The sequence below is a fragment of the Xiphophorus couchianus genome, chromosome 12 (assembly GCF_001444195.1).
Source record: "Xiphophorus couchianus chromosome 12, X_couchianus-1.0, whole genome shotgun sequence".
NCBI classification, from domain to species: domain Eukaryota; kingdom Metazoa; phylum Chordata; class Actinopteri; order Cyprinodontiformes; family Poeciliidae; genus Xiphophorus; species Xiphophorus couchianus.
This window is the reverse complement of record NC_040239.1, coordinates 28,753,082-28,777,461: the sequence shown is the minus strand read 5'-3', so window position 1 is coordinate 28,777,461 and position 24,380 is coordinate 28,753,082. Positions and strand designations below refer to the sequence as shown.

The window sequence follows — 24,380 nt, the reverse complement described above, 5'->3', positions numbered from 1 at the left end:
CGCTTTAGTGAAAGCCATAGGTCAAATAGTCTTAGAAATCTATGGAGACGAGCTAGAGAAGTTATGCATTAGTTACAGTTCAGTGAAACAGGGTTCCCCTCAGTGTATTATAAGCCTGGCGGGCCTCCAGGCTTTACTTGTGTCGCTGCCAGGCTAAGAGTTGTTTGTTAATGTATTATAGTTGTTTTTTTGTTTTTCTTAAATTATACACCAGTTAAAGAGGGTTAAAGAGTCTCTTAGTTGGAAGCACAGTGGCAACATTGTGCGGTCTGTATCACACAGGGAAACTGAGGTCAGGTGTCGTTTTTTATTTTCTGGAAAGCTACAACCACTGCCTGTCTACAGGCTAACAGCTTCAATGAAGAAAGTAACAAGTCACAAATAAAGGGTCGAAACATTTTGGACACTTTCATAAGAATGACATGCAAAAATAAATATTTGTTTTAATTGTATTTTGGTTATGCTTTATGTATTTTTGGTCTGATTTGAAACACAAAAATCAGTCCAAGGGCCACAGAGGGCCACCACTTTGGACTCCTCTGATTAAAGTGAATTATTGTGACACTGAAATCAGTTCTGAAGAAATGTGATGTATCACGGCGAATTCAATAAATTCAGAAGGATCATTAAAGAGGATTTTCACGCCGTTGGCTAAGCTAAGACGCTGTTCTTCCCTTAGAAATATGAAATATTCGTTTGAAAACTGCCTTTAGTTTTTACTCCGATTATTTCTGTCTAAAATTAGAATTAATCTCATTATCTAGATTCTTAGATTTGAGTGGTGGGAAACAAAAAAACAAACAAAAAAAAGGAATAAATGTGCAGGAGCAAATAATTTTTCATCACGTTGTGTCTCCTCTTCTGCATAATTATTCAATTATTCAGCAGATTTCAAACCAATTCTAGTAGAGTGCATCCATGTTTGCGATGTTAACGAGGACAAGATGATGGATGAATGGGTGGGTAGGTTTACTAGTGTGCCACTTAAATAAGCAAATGAAGACACAACATTTACACTCGCGGTGATAGTACTAATAATGGTACCATTATTAGTGATTCCTCCTGTCTAAATAGTGCTGTGATGACAACATAAACAGTGTTTTCTTTATCTAAACTTGAGGTTCTTGCTGCTTTTCAGACGACTCTCAGCCCTGCTGTCAGCAAACGCTGTTGTTCACATGTACACTTCAACATCTTCAGCGCGGCTCGTCGTTTTCATTGTCTTGCTCACTTTTATTCCGAGGGAGGCAGACGGCGATCGTTTTGTTCCTTTTAAGGCCAGCTGAAAGACGGCTTGCTGAGGGTGTAGCGTGTCACCTAAAAAACCCCGGCTGTGTGTGTGTGTGTGGGGGGGGGGGGGGGGGTTTGTTTCCCGCTGACAGCAGCCGTGCAACAAACACCCACGGTGGGCCGCGCCGGATAAAAACACCCTTTCAAATCACATATTTATCCCCAGAACAACTGATTGTTTACTTGTTATGCCGTGATTCACACCGCCTTAATTGTCTTAAAAGCCTCCGAAATGATACTCCAACTTTTTTTTTTTTCTCCTTCTTTTTCTTCTTCTGACACTCGCCCACATCTCCTGGAAACTTTTGTGTCCTTTTTTTTTTGTCTAAAGAAAGCAGTTATATAAGCTCCTGGGCTATTAAAGCAGTCTTATCAGAATTAAGATCTGGCTCTGTCTCCTGGAACACCTTCATGGTAAATGCTCTCTCTGGGTGATGACATCCACTCCACACTTCCCAATTACTGTCTCAACATCTGACCCGGGGTGTCCAGGATGGCATGGCGGCGTGTGTGTGTGTCTCTGTGTGTGTTGTACTCAGGATTTTCTCCAGCTGTCAGTGCTTGCAGGTACCTCTCTCGGTTCCTACACCGAGACAACACGGCGGCCCCTCTTGACCGCCTCTGAGAGAGCTGTTGATCCCTCAGCCGTCAGCGCCGAGTCTGATCATGTGTTTAATTCAAAGCTTAGAAATGGAGCGGACTGCCTGCTCCTTAAGTAGCCGACGGGCTCTGAGCCCCCCGTGGCGGTGATTTCCTTTCTAATACCGCGACTGTCATCACGCTGAAGGGCCCTGCACGGATCCCTGAGGAGGCGCATTATTTAACGTGAGCAATGACTCACTTCTCCAGGACGCTCAAGACCCGAGCGAAGAGCGGCAGATTGGGTCACGGGTGGAGACGGCGGTGCTTAATGAATGCACCCATTAGCACGCCCCATTACCTTCACCTTTATTTGCTTGTAGTCTTCCACCTGTTTGGCCCGCGGTGCTTCTGTCAATTTCGAGTCGACTCACGGACACCTAATGTGTAGCGCGGATACATTAATCAGCCGGGCATCTCGAGGTGAAGGGCCAAAATATCCAAGGAAGACGTGGAGTTTCATTTCTTTTTCTTTCTATAATTCTTCACCGCCGATCAAAACACCTCTCCTTAGTCGGGCTTTTCGTCTGAGCCCAACCTGAAATGTGAGCAATAATTTCAATCAGCAGTCGCACACGACGACTCGGAACGCTAACGACTGTTCTGACATGACTCCACTTTGGCTGCCCTCCCAAAGCCCCGTGAACGAGGAAACAAGTGGCCCCAACAAAGCTAATCACTTGAAACGGCTCACCATGCTATTTGGTCACTTATTACCAAGAGCGTTACACTGACAGCTAAAAATACCACCAACTCCCCGAGCAAGTTACATGAAAGGTTTAGGCAGTGGAATACAAACAATAGCTTGTTCTTCTCACTTGAAGCTTAACAGTGTGCTTCTCTTACTTTGTTCTCTTTAGACAGCTATTCTTGTGTGTGTGTTAGTGTGTGTGTTAGGTGAGTGGTGGGGATCTTCAGTCTGCTGTCTGGATACATCGCAATGCCGCGTCTGACATTACAACGTTGCAATGTCAAAAGGCAGAATTAGCAATCGAACATATCAGAAAGACACTTATTCAAGATTCCAAATCAAAATGTCTTGTTCTAAACAACATTTTTTTATCATTTAACAACAACTGAAGTGCTCCTGTAAAAGCAGGAGACACTGAAGTGGAACAAGCCTCATGGAAACAGTCATGGTGAAATATAATCCCTGGCTGTGTTGGTTATCACTTAGAACACAACTTTAATCCCTTGCCTTTGTCACAACAGCAGTGAAGCTGCTGACAAAGAAACAGAAAGCATTTTCAAAAGATGTCCGAACTTCAATCCCATCAGTGAACAATGCCGCTCCATTTTAGCTCTTAGATAATTGCCAATATTAAAACATCTTTACGGGAAACACAAGAACAGTTAATTAAACGGAAATAACCCTCAAATGAAAAAGCTAAAGGAATCTTTGTGTTTAGAGACACAAAGCAGCTTAATTGCATGACTTTTCATCGCAGAGACCAAACGCTGGCTTATTTCTCTTATTGTTCTCCTTCTCTATTGTTACCTGGAGGTACAAGACGGCTGATGCTGATCCAAGCACAGCTTTACGGGCTGATTTATGGGCTAAAGGCTTCCTATACGAACACCTCTCTAAGTTATTGGACTGCAAACTGTGACACAAGAGTAAATCAGCAGAACAAGGCAACACACAGAAAAGCATTTTCACTGGTCAACACTGCAATCACCTCCAGCCCAGAACAACCAAAGCTGCGTTCTGCTCTGATCTTTTGTATTAAATGCTGATTAGACATGCATACAGAGCCAGTCAACAGTTTTAAGAATTTAAGCTGGGGTAAGTGACTTTATAAAAACTATTTTGTAAGTATATTCTGTGAATAGTTTGATCTCCTCCACCTCCTCCCTGATCTACTACTGCCATCTGAAGAAATGCTCCACTCTCGGTCAAAAACACCCCATCAGAGCCAGGAGGAGGATCTAAGCGCTGTCAATCACCCTTGTGTGCGCGCGCTGCTAAATGTGCCAATGGCGGCGAAACAACTCACACTTACAAAAAAAGCTGTTTATCCAATGACATCGGTGGCTGCTAACTAGCCTTGGAATCCATGGTAGCCTCTGCTGACGGGAAGAAACTGTAGAGTAGCAGATGATCTGTCTTATACGACAATGATAATTTTTTAATAAATATGTAAAAATGATATTTTTATTCATAAAAGTTACTTTAACCATCAACTTAATAGTCTCATTCAATTTTTGGAAATGTTCTGCTTTCAGCATGAATTCATTTTAACCTCTGTGATTTTCTCCAATGCAAACGATTCATCACAGGCCGAAATATTTCCATAAAGTGCTGTGAAAGAGCATTCGCTTCAACTTGGTGAGAAGAAGGAGTGAGCTGTGGACTGAAACCTTGGATGATGGCTCTGTCCAAAGCTCTTGGCAGCTGGGAACAGTGAGCGCTGACAGCTAAAGGCAAACACAGCCACCACGCAACATCCAGAAACGCGGATCAACCAGGTCAACGGCTGCAGGCGACCTGGACTCTGACTAGAGGGTTATGAATTAAAGCAGGAAACCGTAGAGCGCCTACACTCAGGGGGGGCTTTACTGCTCACAGTGTGTACAAAAGATAAAAGGTTTAGCCCTCACTTCATAAAACTGATCCTCTGAGGCGGTTTGAGACTGAAAGGTTTCTGATTAATAAAACAAAGCTGAGACTGGAGATACAACGGCAAGTCCCAAATGTTTGTTACTGCTGGAAAGCCAGCACACAACGCGCTGTTACAGATTTCTCTACACTTCACTTTTTTGTCAAACTTTATTGATTAAGGTAATTAACCAAATTTTGAGAAACAAAAAGCTCTCCAAACCAACCTGTTCTTGTTAGTTCATGAAGTGACTGTGACAAATCCTAACATTTTGACAACTGGGTTCAGTTTCAGTTGCCAGGCCTGAAAGAAATGACCTTAAGAGAACCTGTTTGACATCATGAAGTAGGCCAAAAGAAAGAAACAGACAGTAATCCCAATATGAAAAGAATAAACAACAACAACAAAAAAACCGAAACATCTATAAATATTTGAAGGGTTACAGAACAATTTCTACGGGGCTCTGCTTGGTTGGAGGCGAAATCCGTTCTCATTGCCACGGCTGCATGAACAAAATGGCGTCATTTTGTTCTCACGCCTCATGTCATCTGCACCTTCTTGTCACAACCACCCTGGCAAACTTTTTGCCCCCCTCTCCATGCAAAACTACTGTGTGATTGGTCTGAATTGTGTGGGTGTGTTTATTTATGGGAAAAACTGCAACAGCAGCTGTTGCAGACACAACAGGAACCTCCATGTTTGTTTTTCCCAGTCTGTCAGTCATTTCTGTCCAACGGGAGCAATGATTGTTACAACTTTGTTTACAACTTATAGTCCTCTTGCAGACATCCTTAGGTAACCACAAAGGGAGAATATTATCAGACTTAAAAAAACTTTTTTCAAATGTTCAGGTACGTATTGGACGCTTCAGGAACCTGAGGGTAATTAGAAACCCTCCAGTGGGAAACAATCTGAGTCTGGAGAACTAGGTCAGGAAGGGACTGGTGTTTTTGCAGTTAAGTAAAAGACAGAGTACTTTGGATGTCCCATAGCCTGGCAACATGTAGACAGGCACTGACAGCCAGGGAGAAGACGACCACAGGACACCACAGAACGAATGCCGGCTTCTACCAGAAACACCAGCACACACCAGCCGCCCGGCTCCCACTGAGCGACAGACAATGAGAACTGCAAAAGAAAACGTGACAGCACTTTTCATGTGCCTGGTTTCGTGTTGCTTAGTTGTTCTCATTTTCAGACTTTGTGTTTTACAGTTTCAGTTGGATTTCAGTCAGCTCATCCACGCATTCTGTTTCATGTGCTTTTGCTTGTTTTTCTTGCATTTTGTATCCCTGTTGTGTTTGTTTAGTTTATTCCCTGACTGTCAGTTAGTCTTGCTTTCTACTCCACTTGTAAAAAAGCTTTTAGCTGAACAGCTAACATGGAATTTGACAGATAGCTCATTGAGATTCACTTTGTTGATGCAAAAATACAACTTTAGTGCAAACTGTGTTGACTTTTGACTCTTTTTCTTGTTGCAAATACAACAGAAAATGGTAACAGACTTTGTGAAAAGGGAGCAAGTGGTTACAAAATCATTTAAAACTGCTTTAAAAGTTGTAGCAACGATTGGTTCACCCTTTTTGTTAAGATGAAAGCCAGTGTTTAAGGAAAGACTTTGAAACGCCTGTTGAACTGTGTCTCCAGAATATGTACTTTATACCAATTTGAATGTTTTATCTGATTTCCCATCTGTGGTTTCAATAATGCTTGGTGCCCAACCTGGTGATACAATTCCAATTTTTTCTCCGGCCTTCCTTCCTGAGCAGTCGTTAGGAGCAGAGGCAACACCACGCAGTGCGGGAGCGAGCCATCACTGTACACAAGATTGTTCCCCAGATTTAAAATGCAAGGACAGAATTCATATTTTTATCTGCTTGCTGCAAATTGCATTAGCATCTAGCACAAATACCAGTGGCTAGCACTACTAAAATTGCAGTCTCACCTTTTTTCCCCACCATGTCCACCTTTAACCTCAGTGAGTGATTTCTCTTTCACAGTGCTCTGTCAAATGAACAGAAACCTTTGAAAAACCTGTTCACCCCCTCACCAGTGGTGGCGCTACACCAAAAACCTTCAAAGAAGACATGAGAGCAACTTCCTCCTTTACAACAGGTAAACAAAAACAGAGTGGTGCAGCTGTAGGATTTCTCTTTTGTCTTTGGCAAGAGACCATTTCTCCTGCTAGCTCTAGATTCTCGCATTTGGTTCTGGTTCTGTTCTGCGTCCCCAGAACCAGAACCAAACACGCGGAAGCAGCATTCAGCTTCTATGCGCCACAAATCTGGAGGAGAGTCCCAGAAAACTGCAAAACAGCTGAAACACGGAGTGCCTTTCAGCGTTGCAGGTTGCTCAGCGTTGGGTTTTAACCCTAATAAATGAAACATTGACCAACATATATGATGTGTACTGATACGCTAGATGATGGCACTCGTCAAAATGTAATGTTTGTTACTGGTCTCTCATGTTGACTCTGTTGTCTTTATGACTTGTAATTCTTGTGTGTTTATGATATAAAGCACTTTGAACTGACTTGTTACTGAAATGTGCTTTACAAATAAAAAAAAAATTAAAAAATCAGAAGTTTGATGACACATCAAACTTAAATAAAAGGTATCAGTATCAGTGTGGGTATCGGTGATACAGGCCCTGCATTTACTTGGTATCGGATCGACACCGAAACATGCAGTATCACCCTTCTGGCATAAAGATCGGCTTGTTTCTTTTTCTTCATAATCCTCGACAAAAATATCACCCTCGTGTTTCCGGTTGCAGCACTGAATCCTTACTTTCATAAGTGATCTAAAGAAACTCCATTTGCATGATGTCTCTGCTGTCTCCGTCTTCTTATTTAATGACGCCGCCGAGAGGAGCCACGGCCCCGTCATTACTCCAGCCAATGCGTTCGTTGCACAGTCTTTATTTTTTCTTTCTTCTTCTGTGACTTAGCTCAAAAAGACCATCCTGAATAAACCGTGACACTTCAGAGGGAACTGGAAGCTCTCGTGGGGAGCGTGAGTAGCGGAACCCCGCCCTCCCCACCTTTCTCGCCGAGCGGCTCGGTCCGTCCGAGGGTCATTACCGAGCTGTGACGGGAATGCATAACGCGTCGTGATGGCGAGATGAAAGGGCCTGAGGGAGACGTCTACGGCGCGCGCGTCCGTCAGCGCACCAGGCGCCGTTCATCTGTGCATCCATCATGGTTTAAACTAGCTCTGTGGGTCGTGACTGCCTCCCGGGGAGAGTGGGGGAGACAGGGAGGCGGCATTGTTGACACCTAGGGGAGTTGATAACTACATATCGACACTCAGAGCAGTGATAGAGGGCTGTAAAGCAGAGACTGGAGGACTGGAGGTTGGACTTTGCTTCCTACAGCAAAGTGAAGTACTAAATGAGGGGATCTACTGCAGAGAGGCTCGAACTCAACTTTCTCCCCTGCAGCTGGGACATCAAAGCACAGGCTGCCACCTGTGAAAGGCTTCTGGATCCAAACACCCGCACCGCCGCGGTGCCGAGAGGAGTCCTGTGGGGAGCGGGAGTCAGGCTGGGCACATCTACTGTGGTAGCCTGAGGGTCAGCCAGTGAACAGAGCTGGTCACGGTTCAGACATCCAGACTCCATGACAGAGGGTTCTGCTGCCCACCAGCTACTATACGATATGAGAGTAATATGTAATATCGCTTCTGTTTTTGTCCTATTTAAAAGTTTTTGTTTCCCTCAGATTAACTGTGTAAGTTTTATATCTTAAAGGGGCAGTGTTATGTGAAATCAACTTTTTTTTTTTTGAGATTTCCATCATGTCAATGTTATTTCTGGAGTGTTGCTTTGATTCTTTTCATGCATGTTTGAGAAATCCCTTAATCTCCGTGGCAACCCCTCAGCTGTCCGCTCAGAGGCGGACCTAGCCCGGCCTCTGAGCTGCAGTTTCCAAGCTCACGACTTTCCGTCTCACAGAGCAGGGCACCTCCACGACTCCCCCACTCAGCTCCTTTCGACTAGCCAGCAGCAATTAGCAAATACCTGGTGGAGCTGTTCATCTGAGCTCATTACCCGAGTAATGTCTCAGTGCAACGCTGGAGAAAGGAGCCATGTTGGGTTGACTTCCTGAAGGCAGAGTTTCAGAAAGAGGAGGAGCTTTTAAAAGTGAAAAAGGGCCAATTTCAAGTCATGAAATTACAAAGTTAAACTTCTTGCTATTATTTGGCCCAAAATGAAGGTGACTTTGACACCCCTGGTCTATAACATACAGATGTAGGTCCATCAAGAAACACAATTTGCTTTTAAGAGAAACGACAATATTGCTGTTTTGAGACCATGTTCAAGTAATATATTGATAACGGCATCATAATGCAAGAACACATTCTCAGAGATCAATAAATGTAGATTCCAATGATGAACACTTCACATTGGAACTGGAAGACATTTTAAATATCCAAAATAAATGAACGAAACAAGAGAAACAAGAAATAAAATGAATTATGAAGTCTCTGGAAACAACATTGACCTTCCAAAAAAAGAGGCTAGTTTAGACCAAAAGACCAGACTGAAGAGTTTTGACATGCAGTTTTTAGTAGAAAGACAGGAAAAAGCAAAACGATAAATCATGCAAATAGAAATGCTAGAGATCTTCTGAATTTATCATGCCATTAATTGTTTTATTGATAATTGTGACAGGCCTGTACCAAAACCAGTCCTCAAATAATGACCGTTTGTCTGAAATCAGTAAAGGACAACAGCAATTCCTCATTTTGATGACTTAAAACAACAAAAATACAATTATTTTTTTTATTATTATAGTTTTATAAAAGGTTGGCACAACAAGTAACGCCATTCAGAGGAGGATCGATCTTTTAAGTAGATTGGTTTGGATAACTTCCCCCCCCCCCCCCCCTCTTATTAAATGAAACCATTTAAAAACTCTATTTTGTTGTGACATGTTTTGGTCGTCTGAGAGACTGAAGTGAGAAACAAACAAACAAAAGCAGAAGAAAACCTGAGGAGAATTAAGACTTTTTCGCAGCTCTTGTCGTTCGAGGCGACCTTTGCAGCGCAGCGGAGCGGCCATCTCGGCCGTGTGTGTTACGGCTATGCAGTTAAAATTCAGAATCACCTTGTCCAACATGACACAGCATTTTCTCAGAGCTGACACAGCTCCTCCAAAGCTGAAACGACTGAATGGTGCTGACCCTCGTAAGAGGAACTGCATTTTATGAGCCCAAATCTGCAAAGTGCTCCTTTTAGAATAGCTTCAAACTGAGAGCTGGGTCTGTCTGTCTGTCCTTATTTTTTTCTTTTACTTTCGACATGATTCTTTTAGTCACTGTGACGCTTTCAACCTAAAAGATTAGCAAACAACCCAATAGTAAACCCACTAAGAGGGGACAGGGTGCAGCAAGTTGTGAAATAAAAAAAATGTTAAATATAGTTATCGTCATTAAATGCCCCCTTTTTTGTCTTTCTAACTCAATTTATGACACTCACCACACAGAATGAGAGGATTTGAAAAAACAAAAACAGAAACAGGCTCATTAAACTCCACTCAACAGACATTATGTGGTAACAAATCACATTACTCTGACGCTGCCAAGCTTCAATCTAATTCTTTGCTAATTAAGCCGCCAGTTACAGAGCACATTAAACTTTCTAATTGGTTTCGGTGAGAGCAACGGCGGCCGGATACGTCACGGTCCGACCGCAACGCCGCCAGCTGCGGGGGCGAGAGGGGGCTCAGCGAGGACGGACGGCGAGTCGGGAGCAGATGGACGATGCGATGCAGAGCGACTGACAGACAGATGCTTGAAATGATATTTGGGTAAAAGTGGAGCCTCACCTCGCCTCGCCCTGATTGATGACCATGCACATCTCCCAGGACATGTTTTCAGCCACGGCTCCGTGAGGCACAAGGAGGCTGACCCCTGAGGGGGGGAAAAAACACACACACACACACACACATTCGTGTTAACATGGGCAGACATGGCCGCCTGACAGCGCGGGGCCAAACGAAGCTCCCGCAACATTCAGCTTTCATTTCCACCCGGCTTTATCCAGACTCCTGTCAGATCTTTTAACTTTGACTGAGATCATTCTTTTTCTGCTGAGCAGGGTATGAATTCTGTTTTAACATGCGACTGTTTTCATTTTTAAATAAATTGTTAATGAGAATAAAGAGCAAAAAAAAAACAAAAAAAAACGTTTTGAGGTATGTTAGAGGAGAATTATTGTCCAGCTGGGGCATTCAGGAGCTCATGGTGGCGAAACCCAGAAAGCGTTTGTCTCGTGCTGGAGGAGCTTAAAGGTGTTCGTTTGCAGCCAATTTCATGTTAAAATGATGGCAACAGTTCTAGGAGTTTATCTTGCAGTCGGTGGGTTGCGGGTTTTATTCCCACTCCATCTGCCTCTGTCATTAGCTGCGTTTCCACTGCAGGCGCAATTTGACCTTTTGACCAATACATTTTCTTAACGGAAACATGCCAATTTCGAAAACAACAACAACAACAAAAAACAAACAAACTTGTTTTTTTGCTAAAACGTTTTGGCGGTTTGAGGTGTTTATCTGTGAAATCGGTTTATTCACAACACTGAAATAGAAACACTTTTTTTCCTGTCACACAAACAACAACCGGACGTTGCCACTGGCGCAAACCATGAAGAAGAAAACAACAGGAAGTAGTCAGAGGATTACAGCGCAGCACGCTCTTTTAATGATTTATTGCGTTGAACTTATTCACGTGTGATTTTAGTTATTTAATGGAAACGCCACAATTGACAAGTTGTGTTTTCTCATTATTAGTGGAATATAGACAAAGTTTAGCGCACATGTGTAATGGAAACACAATGTGTGAATGTGTGCTTGAGCAGCTGTAATGTGAATTGCTTTGGACTCCTCTGGACTTGAGAAAACACGATGCAAATACAGGCCATTTATCTTGTCTTTAACCTTTCTTCCCTCTCGACAGTAACACTTCTGTTCCAGCATCGTCTAGCTCAGTGGTTCTCAAATGGGGGTACGCGTACCCCTGGGGGTACGTGGAGGTACTGCAGGGGGTACGTGAAGCTTTTCAAAATATCTTTAAAAAATCTGTATTCTCCTCATAATAAGTCTTAGGAAAAATTAGTTTGTAAAAAGTTCGATAAAATATAAATGTGTGTTCATGCACTGAATTATTATTTATGTATATATTTAATTTTGTACCATTACAGAGACCAATATAAATTAGCAGCGTTTTGCATATTTCAGTTTTGACTGGTTTTATACCTTCCTGGTGGTCACCGTCTTCTGTTTTTCTTTTTTGTTTAACCATGCAATGTTTGTAATATGGATGTATTTGTCAGGTTCACTGATATAAGTTGTTTGGCTTAAATAAACCAGACAGTGATTTTATAGCACTGTACCTCTTTTTTATTCCAAAAATGTTTTGCCCGTGTCAGGGGGTACTTGACTAAAAATATATTTTTAAGGGGGTACATCACTGAAAAAAGTTTGAGAACCACTGGTCTAGCTCATGCTAAGCTTAGCTTTGCTGGTTTGTTCCTTAACATCCTGGCCAAACTCCTCTCTCATGAGGTGGACAGCTTGACTGAGATTTTTGAAATCTGGACGTGACTTCTCCGTTCTGAGGTACGGTGTGACTGGTTGGTTTGGAAAGCTTCACAGTTTAATCAGAACACGGTCCGGTGAAGATGGACGGTAACAAATTTATTAACAGTTATTGTGCAACATAGCCCTCATACCTCATACCTCATTCTTGACCACCAGTGATGGTCAAGAATCTTAGACTAGTCATAAAATAACATTCATGTCCAGGATGAGAAAACTTCTGACAGCAACTGCACTCAACGTTTGATGTGTATGCCCAAGTAAAGAAGAAGAAGAATTCCAAACCTCTTCTAATCATCCATGTTCACTGAGCTGGTGATTAGACAACTATAAGGCAAAGCAAGTGGAGAGTCTTCTCAGGATGTTAACACATCAGCACTGTGCATATACTGGTGCGTAATGCCTTTCATCTGCTGCTGAGCAAAGCGGCGAGGCATTTACATCGAGGAGCAAAGAGCATATAAAAGGTCCTGCTTTACAAGAGCAGAGCAGGCTTCTTTATAAGAAGGCTTTTCCATGCCTTGTGGAAAGCAAAACGTTCTGTGAAATGTGAATTCTAACTAGTCTGTTCGGATCAAATGAACAGTTTCACACGTCAGACAAGCGGCTCTGCCAGGACCACAGAGGAGGGAAAACATGTAGAACCGCATTTCTTCAGTCTTGCTTTTGATAAAGGGTGGGATAAGTAAAAAATAAAAATACAAAAGTGTGGAGTGATCACTTCTCCAAGCTAGTCAAAGTCAAAGCAAGTCAGCAACAGCTTAAAGGGGCAGGATTACGTAAAATCAACTTTTTGGAGGTTGACATTTTATAATGTTATTCCTTCATGAAAAACATGGCTGAAGTGTCGCCATGATTCTTTCATGCATGTTTGAGAAATCCTTTAATCTCTCATGGCAACCATTCAGCTGTGAAGAAGACCTGGGTGAACCTAGTTCCGCCTTCGAGCTGCTCAAGCACCCCTCCCCTTGACTGTCCCACTCAGCCCCTTCAGACTAGCCAGCAGTTATTAGTAAACATCCACTGACCTCATTACATCAACTACTTCTCAGTGAAATGCTAATAAAAAAAGTTATTAAAGTGTTAATAGAGGAGCCATGTTGTGGTGACTTCCCAAAGGTGGAGTGCCAAAAAGAGCAGGAGTTTCTTAAAGAGACAGAGGCCCAATTTCAAGGCAATAAATTATGAAGTCAAAGTTTATTTAAGTCATATTTTGTATATACAGCATTTTTATAACAACTGAAGGTAACATAATAACTTGATTGTGCTATAAAATGGATCCATGTGCCTGGGAAATATATAATACTGCCCCTTTAAATACTTTATCCTGGGTGAGGTGCTGCATGTTAAAGCATTATGAGCATCAATCATAGCCAAAACGTGACTCCTACAGCACAACACACTCATATCATCCAAGTATTTTCTGAGTTGTTGATGCTTGGATGATATGTATCACAGAAGCATCAACATGCTGTGGGGCAGGAACAATCCCCAGTAGCAGTCAGCCTGGCAACAAATCTGAAGAGGCCTCTGACTGAAGACTGTTTCATTCCCAAGGATCTCAAGAATTTTCTTAAGATAAATGTCTGAGATTAATTTGATGGATAAACTGAGCTTAATTCACTTTTGAATAACTAGGATCACTTGGAAAATATGCCTGATTGAATCAAAATGACTTTTTTGTAAAGTGCCTTAAGACACCATTTGTTGTGAAATAACGCTGCACAAATAAACTGGATTGAATTAAATGAGAACTAATTTTCAAGCGGAGCCATTATGAAAACATAATGTAGAAAACTACAAGTCGTCTGCTGAGGCCATTACACGTTGAGGTCGGCTAAACGTTTGGTCACAATGTTCGCGTTTGCGAAAGACAAGAAGTGATTTTCTGCCTCCATTTAAAACCTCTCGGCCTCTGAATCCACACGGGAGCCGTTTCGTTGACAGAAAGTCGCTCCAGCTGCGGCAAACTTTCAGAGCGAGGTCTGTGGAATAATTAGGACATAAATTCACGGAGGGAAGCTGCTTGTCAATTTTTTAAAATGTTATTCTAATTTGAATTTAATTCAGCCTTTCAAACTGCGATGTGGTCCGCTCCTGCTGTGCTGGGCTCCACGGCGAAGCCTCGACTCGACAGGCCGCATCTTCAAAGTCTTTCGTGAGACTCGCGCAGATTGTGAGAGATGCTGCTGCTTTACGGCTCATCGCCGAGGTGACCAAAGGCTTTGATAATCTGCGGCAAAGTGGAGTGTGTGGGGGGGGGCTGGCGATTCAGGCTAATGAACGGCGGCCCCTGCAGACGCGCCGTGTGAGCGCTGCACTTGACGACGGCGGCAACTCCTCAACTCAGATCCTCTGGCCTGAAAGTCGCCTGCAGGAGGTTGATTTCACTTCAGCCCTTAAAGCCGGCCGACGGCGAAGAGTGCCACATTTCACACACACACACCCCCTGTTGTGACCTTCTGGGCAACTGCCCAGAAGACGCCCTCGACTGCCTCATTTATTTTGTATTCCCGCTCACACTCCTCGTTGTGTGTGAATGTCCGATTCAATTGCAGCTCTCGTTTCGGAGGGTCTCGACAAACCGGCTCAAGACTCTAGTTTTTTAGTTATTTGCACAAAATGAAAAATGGTCCAAATAACATAAAAAAAAAATGCAGTGCTTTCAGCTTTCGGACCTCAAATAATGCAAAGAAAACAAGTTCAAGTTCATTTACAACAATACTAATGTATGAACTCAGGAAGAGTTCAGAAATCAATATTTGGGGGAACAACCATGAGCGGCTCAGTGCAGCAGTCTCTTCATTTCTACCAGAACTGTGTATGGCAATTTGTAACACTTCTTTGCCAAGCAGATCGTCGTTGATCAGATGTGATGGAGTTTCAAAACCTCAATTTTGAAGCCTTGCTTCATTTGCTCAATTGAATTTAAGTCTGGACTTTGACTGAGCCTTTCTAACAGCTTTGATCTCAGCCGTATAATTGCAGTATTGGGAGCATGTTTAGGGCCATTGTCCTGCTGGAAGGCGACTCTCCAACCCAGGTCACAAATCTTTTACAGCATCTTTGGTTTAGTCCAAGGATTGTTCGGTATTAAACAGGCAAAATTATGTACTTTCCAGACACACATTACCATTTTATAGCACAATCAAATAACCATGTTAACTTCAGTTATTGTAAAAATGATACATTATATCAAATATGCCTTAAAAATAAATGTGACTTTGTAATTTAGCGAGTTGAAATTGGGCCTCTGTCTCTTTAAAATCTCCCGCTGTTTCAGGAAGTCATCGCAACATGACTCCTCTAATAACCCTTTAGATTCATTTTCACCAGCATTTCACTCAGAAGTAGCTCCAATAATGAGCTCAGCTGTGTTCAAAATTTCTTAAAAGTGACGAGGCTATCCCGACACGTCTCCTCTCTGCCAACACCCTGCCTTTTCTTATAGGCACTCAATAAAAATGTGTAATGTTTTTTCACATTGAGTGAGATATCACCTACTTTAATCTCTGACCAGGCATCTCAAACACTGGTTTGATTTGCCATTCCTATTCGTCCAGCATGTCAGGCCCTGGTTTCAAAATGTCTGGTGAAATCAATTTATAAGTAACACAGTGGAAACTGCAAATACCAATGTGTGAATATGAATGTTTCTGAACACAAATGGCAGAAAAAAAACAAAACAAAAAAATCAAACTAAAACTCGGATACAAAAATCTCCCTAAATCTCTCTCTCTTTCTCTCCTATCACTTTCCCTGATTCTGGAACCCAAGAGGTGCCAACCAAAGCTGTCGTATGATGAAGAGCTGCCCTGTAAATAATAGTATTGTGGGTGATTTTTTTCTTTCCTGATGGGCTCACAGAAAACAATGCCAAAGATTTATTTGTAATTGAAACTTCAGAGACAGTAGAAGTAATGCTGCCAGTGCTTCCAGGCAGGCATGTAGCGGTGCCAGTAATGTGGATAACGGGCCCCACACCACGCAGCAGGATGTTTTTCCCTGAAGTCATATCGGAAGTTGTTTGTGCTTCCAAAAAGAAAGAAATAAAAATAATAATAAAAAAACCCTCTCAACAACCTGCCAGACAGGAGGCTGTCCCAGAGAAACGTTCTCAATCATTTATTGTTTTATCATTATTTCATGCGATGCTTCTAGAAATCCTGCAGCGGGATTATCAGTCAACCCTGCATGTCGCCTGCAGAAAGAAAGCATCAATATATCACTACAACTATTTAAAATTACACTAACACACTTTTTCGCAACTCGCCGCCAGCGCAGACCGCCTCTCTTCGCCTGGCGCAACGCCTGCATGCAGCTATGCGGCATCTGCTGCAGATGTCAGCGGTTTTATTTCTTGCACATTTCTGATGGCTTAGTTTACCACCCGTCTCCATGACTACTGCTACAACTTCTTTTCAAAAATCAAAAAGAAGTTGATAGAAGATAGATTTTTTCTGTCAGGGTGACCAAGCAGTGCAATGCTCTTTGTGTACTAGCATTGATTTAAAAAAAATGTTTTTTATGTAACTCTTGAATAACTGTTTATTATGCATTAATTAAGGGTGAGAAGGAGACAAACTCTACAGGTTTCTTGCCAAATAGTGAGCAAAGTATGAGCATTTACATATTTTATATATGTAAGATAGTAAATCAAGATAGTCTGATACCTCCTCACTCCTAATTAATGGATAATAAACACGTATTAATGATTTATAAAGTGTTCACAGTGGAATAGATAACATATCAATAAAATATTCATTAGCCGTCTATAAGAGGAGCCTTTAAAGTGGTACCCACTTTAGTTAGTTGTCAACATGCTAGCTAATGTTAAAACTGCATGACAACGGTGGGTAACCACGGAAACTAGTGACCGCTTTAAACCCGGCCAGCTCTTTTTGCAAATCACAAAAAGATTTGCACATCCGTGCGATGCTTTGTAACATCGCACGGATATGTTATTATTTTTTATAATTTTTTTGTGGGGAATAAGTGATGATGGACGGTTGGAAGGAACTATTTTGATTTCCACGAATCTCTGATCGATGCAACCCCGAGTTTCCTCCCAGTTTTGGATCCGTTTTTCTGTCCGGGGCTCCTCGTTTTGCTGAATCATCACACAGGCCGTGTTTTACTGGTGAGAGCAGAAGCAGGAGGTTAGTACCAGGACCGGCGAGGCAGCGGAGAAAGCCTGGAGGAAGCTGTTAAACGTTGAGGAGCCTCTGGAGGCAGACCGCGTCTATCGCACAGTTCTGATGAGAGGTTACTGCAGCCTGTCATTACTGAGAGAGCGAGAACAGAGCTGAGATCCACACACCTTCATCTCCCCCTTCCAGTGACGCTCACCTGTGTTGGGCACCACCAGCCGGCCTCCAACGTGGCCAAACACGCCGCTGGTCCTCAGCTGCTCTCTGCTGCCGCTCAGGGGCCCGTTGAGCGTCAGCGGGCCCTTCTTGCGTTTGTCCACAGTGCTGCAGAAGTCACAGCTGAGGTCCTGTGGGTAAGACTCGCCGGGCGCTTTGGCGTGGAACTCGGCGCGCTCGGCCACGCCCAGAGACACCATGAAGGAGCTCTGGACTTTGACTTTGATGTCCGGCAGCGGGTCAAAGAGCTCCTTGTCGGCGCCGTCGTGGAAGCAGAGCGGCGTGCTGTACGTCCGTCCCACCGTCATGTCGGGCGGCATCGAGGAGTTGAGAAGAAGCGGGTTGCCTGGACACACGGAGAGACACGGTCACCTAAAAGCTCTGTGTTCATGGGAAACGACAGACAGAGCAACGGTTTAGTTAAAGAATCTCTTAAAATGACATTCATCACCGTCCTACTTGGAGATGAGCGAGTTTCTGGGATAAAATGATGTGGAAAAGTGTTTCTGATTTTCTATTCTTTGAATGTTTGTCACACAAATCAGGGAATCAGGAACAGAGTTGTAATAGTTTTGGGTTTTTGGATTTTTCAATGTAGCTTACTTTTATTCTGTTGTGACTTTTCGTTTGTCTAATTCAGTTAGTTTTGGTTAGTTTTTAGAGAGTTTCTGATAGTTTTTATTAGTTAGATATTTAGCTTTTAGTAATTGTAGTAGCATAAATTCCATACTTTGCTTAATTGAAAAGGGTCTAAGTGTTGTATTGTGATTGCGCTTACATCGATTGGGTAATGATACCACTTTTAAAAAATATATTCAATCATTGTTGAACAACCAACTGACTCTGGAGTTTTCTCCCAACTTCAGCCGTCATCGTTTTGCGGACTAGCCTTAGCGCCACCAGGAGGAGCATGGAGAGCCGTAAACTGCAGACAGCTGACGTAAACTGATGTAAACTGCTTGTGTGGTGGTGGTGGTGGGGGGGCGGGATCTATTTCACATAATTTCAAAAGTCTAATAAATAGTCATAAACATAAAAACAAAGGATATTATATGTATAAATTCAGTATGTTTTAGTTAGTTATAGTTAGTTTTAGTTTTTCCCAGTTAGTTGTGGTTTTTATATTTTTCAGTTAGCAAAAATGTTTTTTCAATTCCTGTTATTTCGTTAGTTTTAATTAACAACAGTAACCTTGATCAGGAAGGGCACAAATACTTTTTCACTTCTTTTGATTCAGTAAAAACATTTCATATTGCTTAAAAACTAAAAACAACCAAAACAAAAAAAAGCAACACACAGTGTTTTGACTCCTTTTAGTTTTTGAAAGTAAATGGAAAAAATATATATTTTGGAAAAATATGTTGCCTTGTTTTTGGACCTTTAATATCCTAGATCTGTTGTTTCTTTTTTAATGTTCTGTCAGTACATATGCACATGATTTAAATTTCTTCTCTTTCTGATAACTGCACAGTATGCTTTATGTTACGATCTTGCACAGTATATTATTATTATTATTGCTAATCTTGTTTTTTTATATATTTCTTTTAACATACGACACAATGAAGTTTCCAGTTGTGATATTATAAAATGTCAAAAAGTTCAAGTAGTGTGAAAACTTTTGCAAGTCATTGCTCGTTTAACGTGACACATTTTAGTAAAAGCAAAAACTTGTGTCATGCTTTGATCAAATAGAAACTTTTTGTCGTCTCCGGGTGAAGTAAATGTGGCTTAAATCAGACTTTATTCGCTCTGGCGACTCCATGGCTGACCGCTGAAGTTCAAACTGCATTTCCAGGCAGGAGAGGGGAGCACGAGGGCCAAAGGGGCACAACCTGGACAGAAGGTCCAGGGCTCGGAGCCACGGTCAGGGCGTCAGATTTAATTACCAAGCTCACACGCAGCTTGATCTCCATAATCCATCTGCTGAAGTCAGCTCCTCAGGACAACACGGTTGTCCTCCTGAAGGAGAAGAAGGGAGGGGTCTGCTCTGTAAATGAGAGGAGTCCTTCAGCCCCCACTGTGTGTGTGAGAGTGTGTGATGAGAGCAAGTGGGGGGTGGGGGAGCTTAGGTCTTCATCTGTGGCCATTAAATGTGGCGAAGCTGCCAAACGGAGCGAGCAGGGCGCCGCATCGATCTGGCAGCAGCACCGAGATAACGGCGAAGTCACAGAGTCCTTGCTGCCCAGCTGCTGCCTGGCGAGGGGTGCGAAGCGGGAGGCTAATGTTGTTTTATTTTTAGGAAAATCATTAATTACCAGGGATGGGATCTGTGATGAGCTTTGTGGAGGCTGCTGGTGTTTTTTAACTGGGTCTTTTTGCGTCCTGATTTAAAATTAAAACGAAATCCCTGTCAGTAGAAACAGACATCGTGTATTTGTCATTGCATAGCACTAATAAACATGGAATATAAGTATTATTACTTTCTTATGTTTTGAGGAAAGTAAAGGGGTCGTTTAACATAATTCAGAATGCAAATTAAAAGATGACCCATTATGGTAAACCCTCCAAACCACAGGACATTTAAAGTTAACATGTTCTCCCAAAAGCTTTCTTCATGCTGTTAGCATCACATAATGTCATTATCATGAGGATTAAATTTTTCTGATTTAGTCCAGTGTTTTAAGTTCTTGATATATGTTTTAGTTTTTGTTCAGCCTCATCCTGAGCTGCTGTTTTATGTTTGGTTCTCATTTCACTTCTCTCTGTCTGGTCTTGTGTTTCTATCCACTTCCTTCTTTCACGGGACGCAACAGCAATGGTAGCAACGATAGCGACGGCATCAGTAGTTGAATATTTTCCAACTTTCTCGTGTCACGTCGTTAGCCCATGTGCGCGCACTAGGGGTTGAACCAATTAGTCGACTAGTCGACTAGTCGACTCTAGGACGTCTCGCGAGTTTTTACATTTCATGTCGACTAGTCGCAGTCATGTGATTGCCGGTGGTGACAGCCTGTGCTGATCTGACAGCACAGTATACGTCACAAGACACAAGAAAAATAAGTTAATACATTAGTTTAAATGATATGTAGATGGATGCATATTTGTGGTTTTACAGTGTTTTTAAAAGGAGATGGAGTTGCAGCTGCAGTCCACTACAAAACACGAGCCGTCTAAAACTCGCCCCCTTCCCGCTAAGGATGTCACTTAGCCGGCTCGCGAGTGTCTTTGTCACTACGATCTAACTAATACATTACACACACAGCACCACTGCTGCCGAAGAAATCCTTGATTTCTTTTCGCTACCGCAGATCCCCAGCATGGCGAACCCGCTGCAGTGGTGGGCCAGCAACCAGGGCAGATTTCCCCGTCTGGCAAACCTCAGCAGAAAATATTTAGCTGTTCCGGCAACCAGTACTCCCAGCGAGAGGATTTTCTCTCTCGCTGGGAATACCATTATGAGAAAGCGGGCAAGCCTTCATCCGGCTCATGTTGATGCCCTTGTTTTCCTACATGTCAACCAAGAAAAAACCCCAACAACTCTTAGCGAAGAGAATATTGACAGCGAGTGAACTTTATTTACCCCCCTCCCCCACTCCGGCCCCCCCGGCCCCCGTGCCACCTCTTTTTATTGTTTTTACATGCCATCTAAAAGATGTGTGTTTCGTTTTGAATGTTGGTTTCCCAGCAACTTATTATTTATCATAAACTATCCCGATGTTTTGTTGTTTCACTTGTTGCTGTTCTGTGTAAATGCCGTATTTTTCCGTGAAAACGGGTAATAAAGCCTGTACGTTACTCCAAAGCTTTGCGTCTTGCGTTGCTATGACGTCACAACGACTAGTCAACTCGACATCGACTCGACTTTTATCATGTTGACGTTGACTAGAAAACATCTTAAATCGTTCAATCTGCTGAGTCAGCAGAGCTTCCTGCCGCGCATCGGGCGGAGGAGAAGCAGGTGGTTTCGTTGAATTCAGCTGTAACCAAACGGGATCCGTTCATAACAAGTTTGGCTTGTGATGTTCCAAAAGCTCCATGTAGTCAGTGTGATCATTTGACTCCTATAGTAACTATCCAGAGATCATCAGCATCAGCCGGTGTTTAGAAAAAAAAAGTCAGACCCGACTTTGTGCAACAAACTTTTCCCCGCTGCTCACGAAGAATCTCCATATTAGACTTAGTAAAAGCAGGAGAAGGGGAGAGTGTGTGTGTGTGTGTGTGTGTGGGGGGGGGGGGGGGGTCAATATTTGCCGTGAAAATAGCTAATAAAGCCTCCAAGTAGTTGTGAAGGGTTTTTGTGCTCACGTCACTATGACGTCACCGCGACTAGTCGACATCGACTCGACTATTGTCATGATGTAGTCGACCTTAAAAAATATGTAGTCGTTCAACCCCTAGCGCGCACCTACGTGGATGAGCTCGAAATTTCACACAAATTTCGCCAGTCGCTTGACGAGAGGACGGCAACCGGTTGTCGCCTCGTCGCCATAGTTCCATAAGAAATGAGAGGAGAGGGATCAGTGTGGCCTTCTCTATGTCGAAACCCTTACGGAAACGAGGAGGGGAGGAGTCAGTCGATGCACCACAGTGAGGCTTTTTGTGCTTCCAGTCTGTTTGGTAGAAAGAGACATAAAAAAACCAAACAAGCACGCCACCGGAAACGATCGAGCTAATTTTAGTTTGTAGTGTGATTAACTGATGTATTGCGTATTGGGACAGACCTGGTCAGATCCTCTTGTTTTACTCCTGAGATTTTACCAACCTCTTCCTGTGTTAACGAGATTTCTTTATCTTCTGGGTCGCTGTTCTACAGTTTCTCGTCAGTCTCTGATTCACTTTATACGCTCAATGAAATTACAAAGACTTCCATATTAAAGAAGTTTACTTCCTCAAATGCTGTGGTGGTTAATCCTTTATACTCTCCCCCCAAACCTCCGGCATTATGGTTCTCAGCATCATCATGATGACCATTTCACCTCTGGCCTGCAACAACTGAGCAACTGAGACAGCGTTTTAAAGGGTACAGAGTCAGCGTTGGTTCAAATGTAAGTAATAGCTGGGATGTTCCACAGAAATGAATTAAAAACATGACCACAGTTTATTTCTAAACGCTTTCTCGGGGTCTCGGTCGGAGCTGCAGCACCGCGGACGTCGGCCCACTGCAGACGACATTCAATCGCCGCCAATTTTTTTTCTTTTTTTTTTGGTACCTCTGGTTGGGCGGAGAATGATCTGATTATCGCTCGAGTGTGCATCTTTAAGAATGACGCCGCGCAAATGGAATGGCAGCAGTGAGATGAGAGAAGTTAATGAAATGTACTTCGGGTTGAATACCTTGAGGGATGGGTTTGGAATTGGGCCCCTGATTAAAAATCACTCAGAAGGAGAAGGAATGTGGAAAGACAGGGTCAGGTCCGAGACTCGCTCTGCACTCCGCCTCTCTGGAGAAACACCTGAGAGCATTTCTAACAACTTGGAAGCACTTCAGTATTTTTCTTTCTTTTTTTTATGCTTCAGGTTTAATAACAATATCTAATTTTGAGAGGCCTTCTATTTGAATGCAAGTTTAATATCCAAAAGTGCTTATTTAAGCAGCAGTATGAAGTTTTTTTGATATGTTTTTTTTTTTTTTTTTTACATATTTGTTAAAACTGTCACCATGTCTTGACAATTTGTTCTGAGACAATCAGCGAAAAGATCAATCTCCACATTCTCCCTGAGCTACAATTGTCATCTGAAGAAATGCTTGGTCAAAAACAACCAATCAGAGAAAGGAGGCGGGGCTTAATGCTGTCAATAATTCCTGTGAATGTGCAGCTTAAATTGCTAATGGCAGAGAAACAATTTAGCCTTATAAGGAAACTGTTTATCCACCGTCATCAGTGGCTATGCTAACTAGCCTTAGCATTAAGGGGAAGAAGCTGTAGTGCTAAGATCCACCTCCTGTTTCTGATTGGTTGTTAGCACTGGGAGAAGGAAGAGGAGCTCGATTTTTTTCACAGATTATCTGTCTCGTTCCATACTGTCACGACATAGTGATAGTTTCAACAAACATGTACAAAAATATGTTTTTAGAAAAGTTAAATACGGCAGCTTCAACTCACATTTGCATAAAAGCAAATGTGAGTGCTTTTATGTTCCCTAAAAAATCAAGTAGGCCAATCGAGGGGGGAGGGGGGGAGGGACGCCTTAAAGCCAAACTGTGGCTGTTGAGCAATAAGTAGAGAAGAGAGAAAGGAAGTGCTCCAGATTTCCCAGGGAGTCTCGACCCGGCTGCTAAACGGAGAGGAGGGATTGTGTCCGGTGGAGGGCACAGCAGGCAGGCTGCACAGAGAACTGGCCTATTTAAATACGATTGATGACCAGCTGAATGGAGCACTCTGCACATCTTTCCAATCTCAAGACGTAGCGCTTGGGGCAGGGGAGGAAGGAGGGGGCGGGGGGGTTCATGACCAGCTCTCCAGGCCTCTGGATGCCTGGAAGGGGGAACCCTTGGCTGGATGGATCACCTGTCTCCACAATGGCTATCACTAGCAGTAACCCAGAAGTGTCCTGCAATATGAATGCCTGCAGCGTGGCTGTGCTGGGAGAGCAGCAGTCACATGGGCTACAGAAGTTATTGCTGCGCACAACAAAAACTGAATTGATGCTCACTGTTCCATACCCCTCCCACCCCACCTCCACCCCCCCCACACCCTTCATTTATCCATCAGTGGGTTCATGCTGCTGTAATCTGATGTGGAAGATTGGTGGACCGACAGTCGGACGCACCGTCCAGAGGGAGGTGGGCGGAGTGCTGCTGTTGTCTATCAGAGATTGATTATCTCCTGCAACAGAATAACAGAGGTGCAGATCTGTCAAAACAGATGGACAGGTCCTTTCACTGATTATTGAGGCATAAATCTCACAGCGATAGGGAGGGTGCAGCCCGTTCTGCTTAATGCTGGC

At 43.0% G+C, this 24,380-nt stretch overlaps 1 protein-coding gene across 2 annotated transcripts in view; it reads right to left on the bottom strand.

Moving 5' to 3' along the window:
- unc5db (unc-5 netrin receptor Db) overlaps positions 1-24,380 on the bottom strand; it is a 228,525-nt gene that overhangs the window by 29,699 nt on the left and 174,446 nt on the right. For both annotated transcript variants that reach the window (XM_028033289.1, XM_028033290.1), the window contains 2 exons: positions 17,476-17,838; positions 10,360-10,444 (listed from right to left, as the gene is read on the bottom strand). In XM_028033289.1, coding sequence (XP_027889090.1) covers positions 10,360-10,444; positions 17,476-17,838 — 448 coding nt within the window. The remainder of the gene's footprint in view (positions 1-10,359; positions 10,445-17,475; positions 17,839-24,380) is intronic.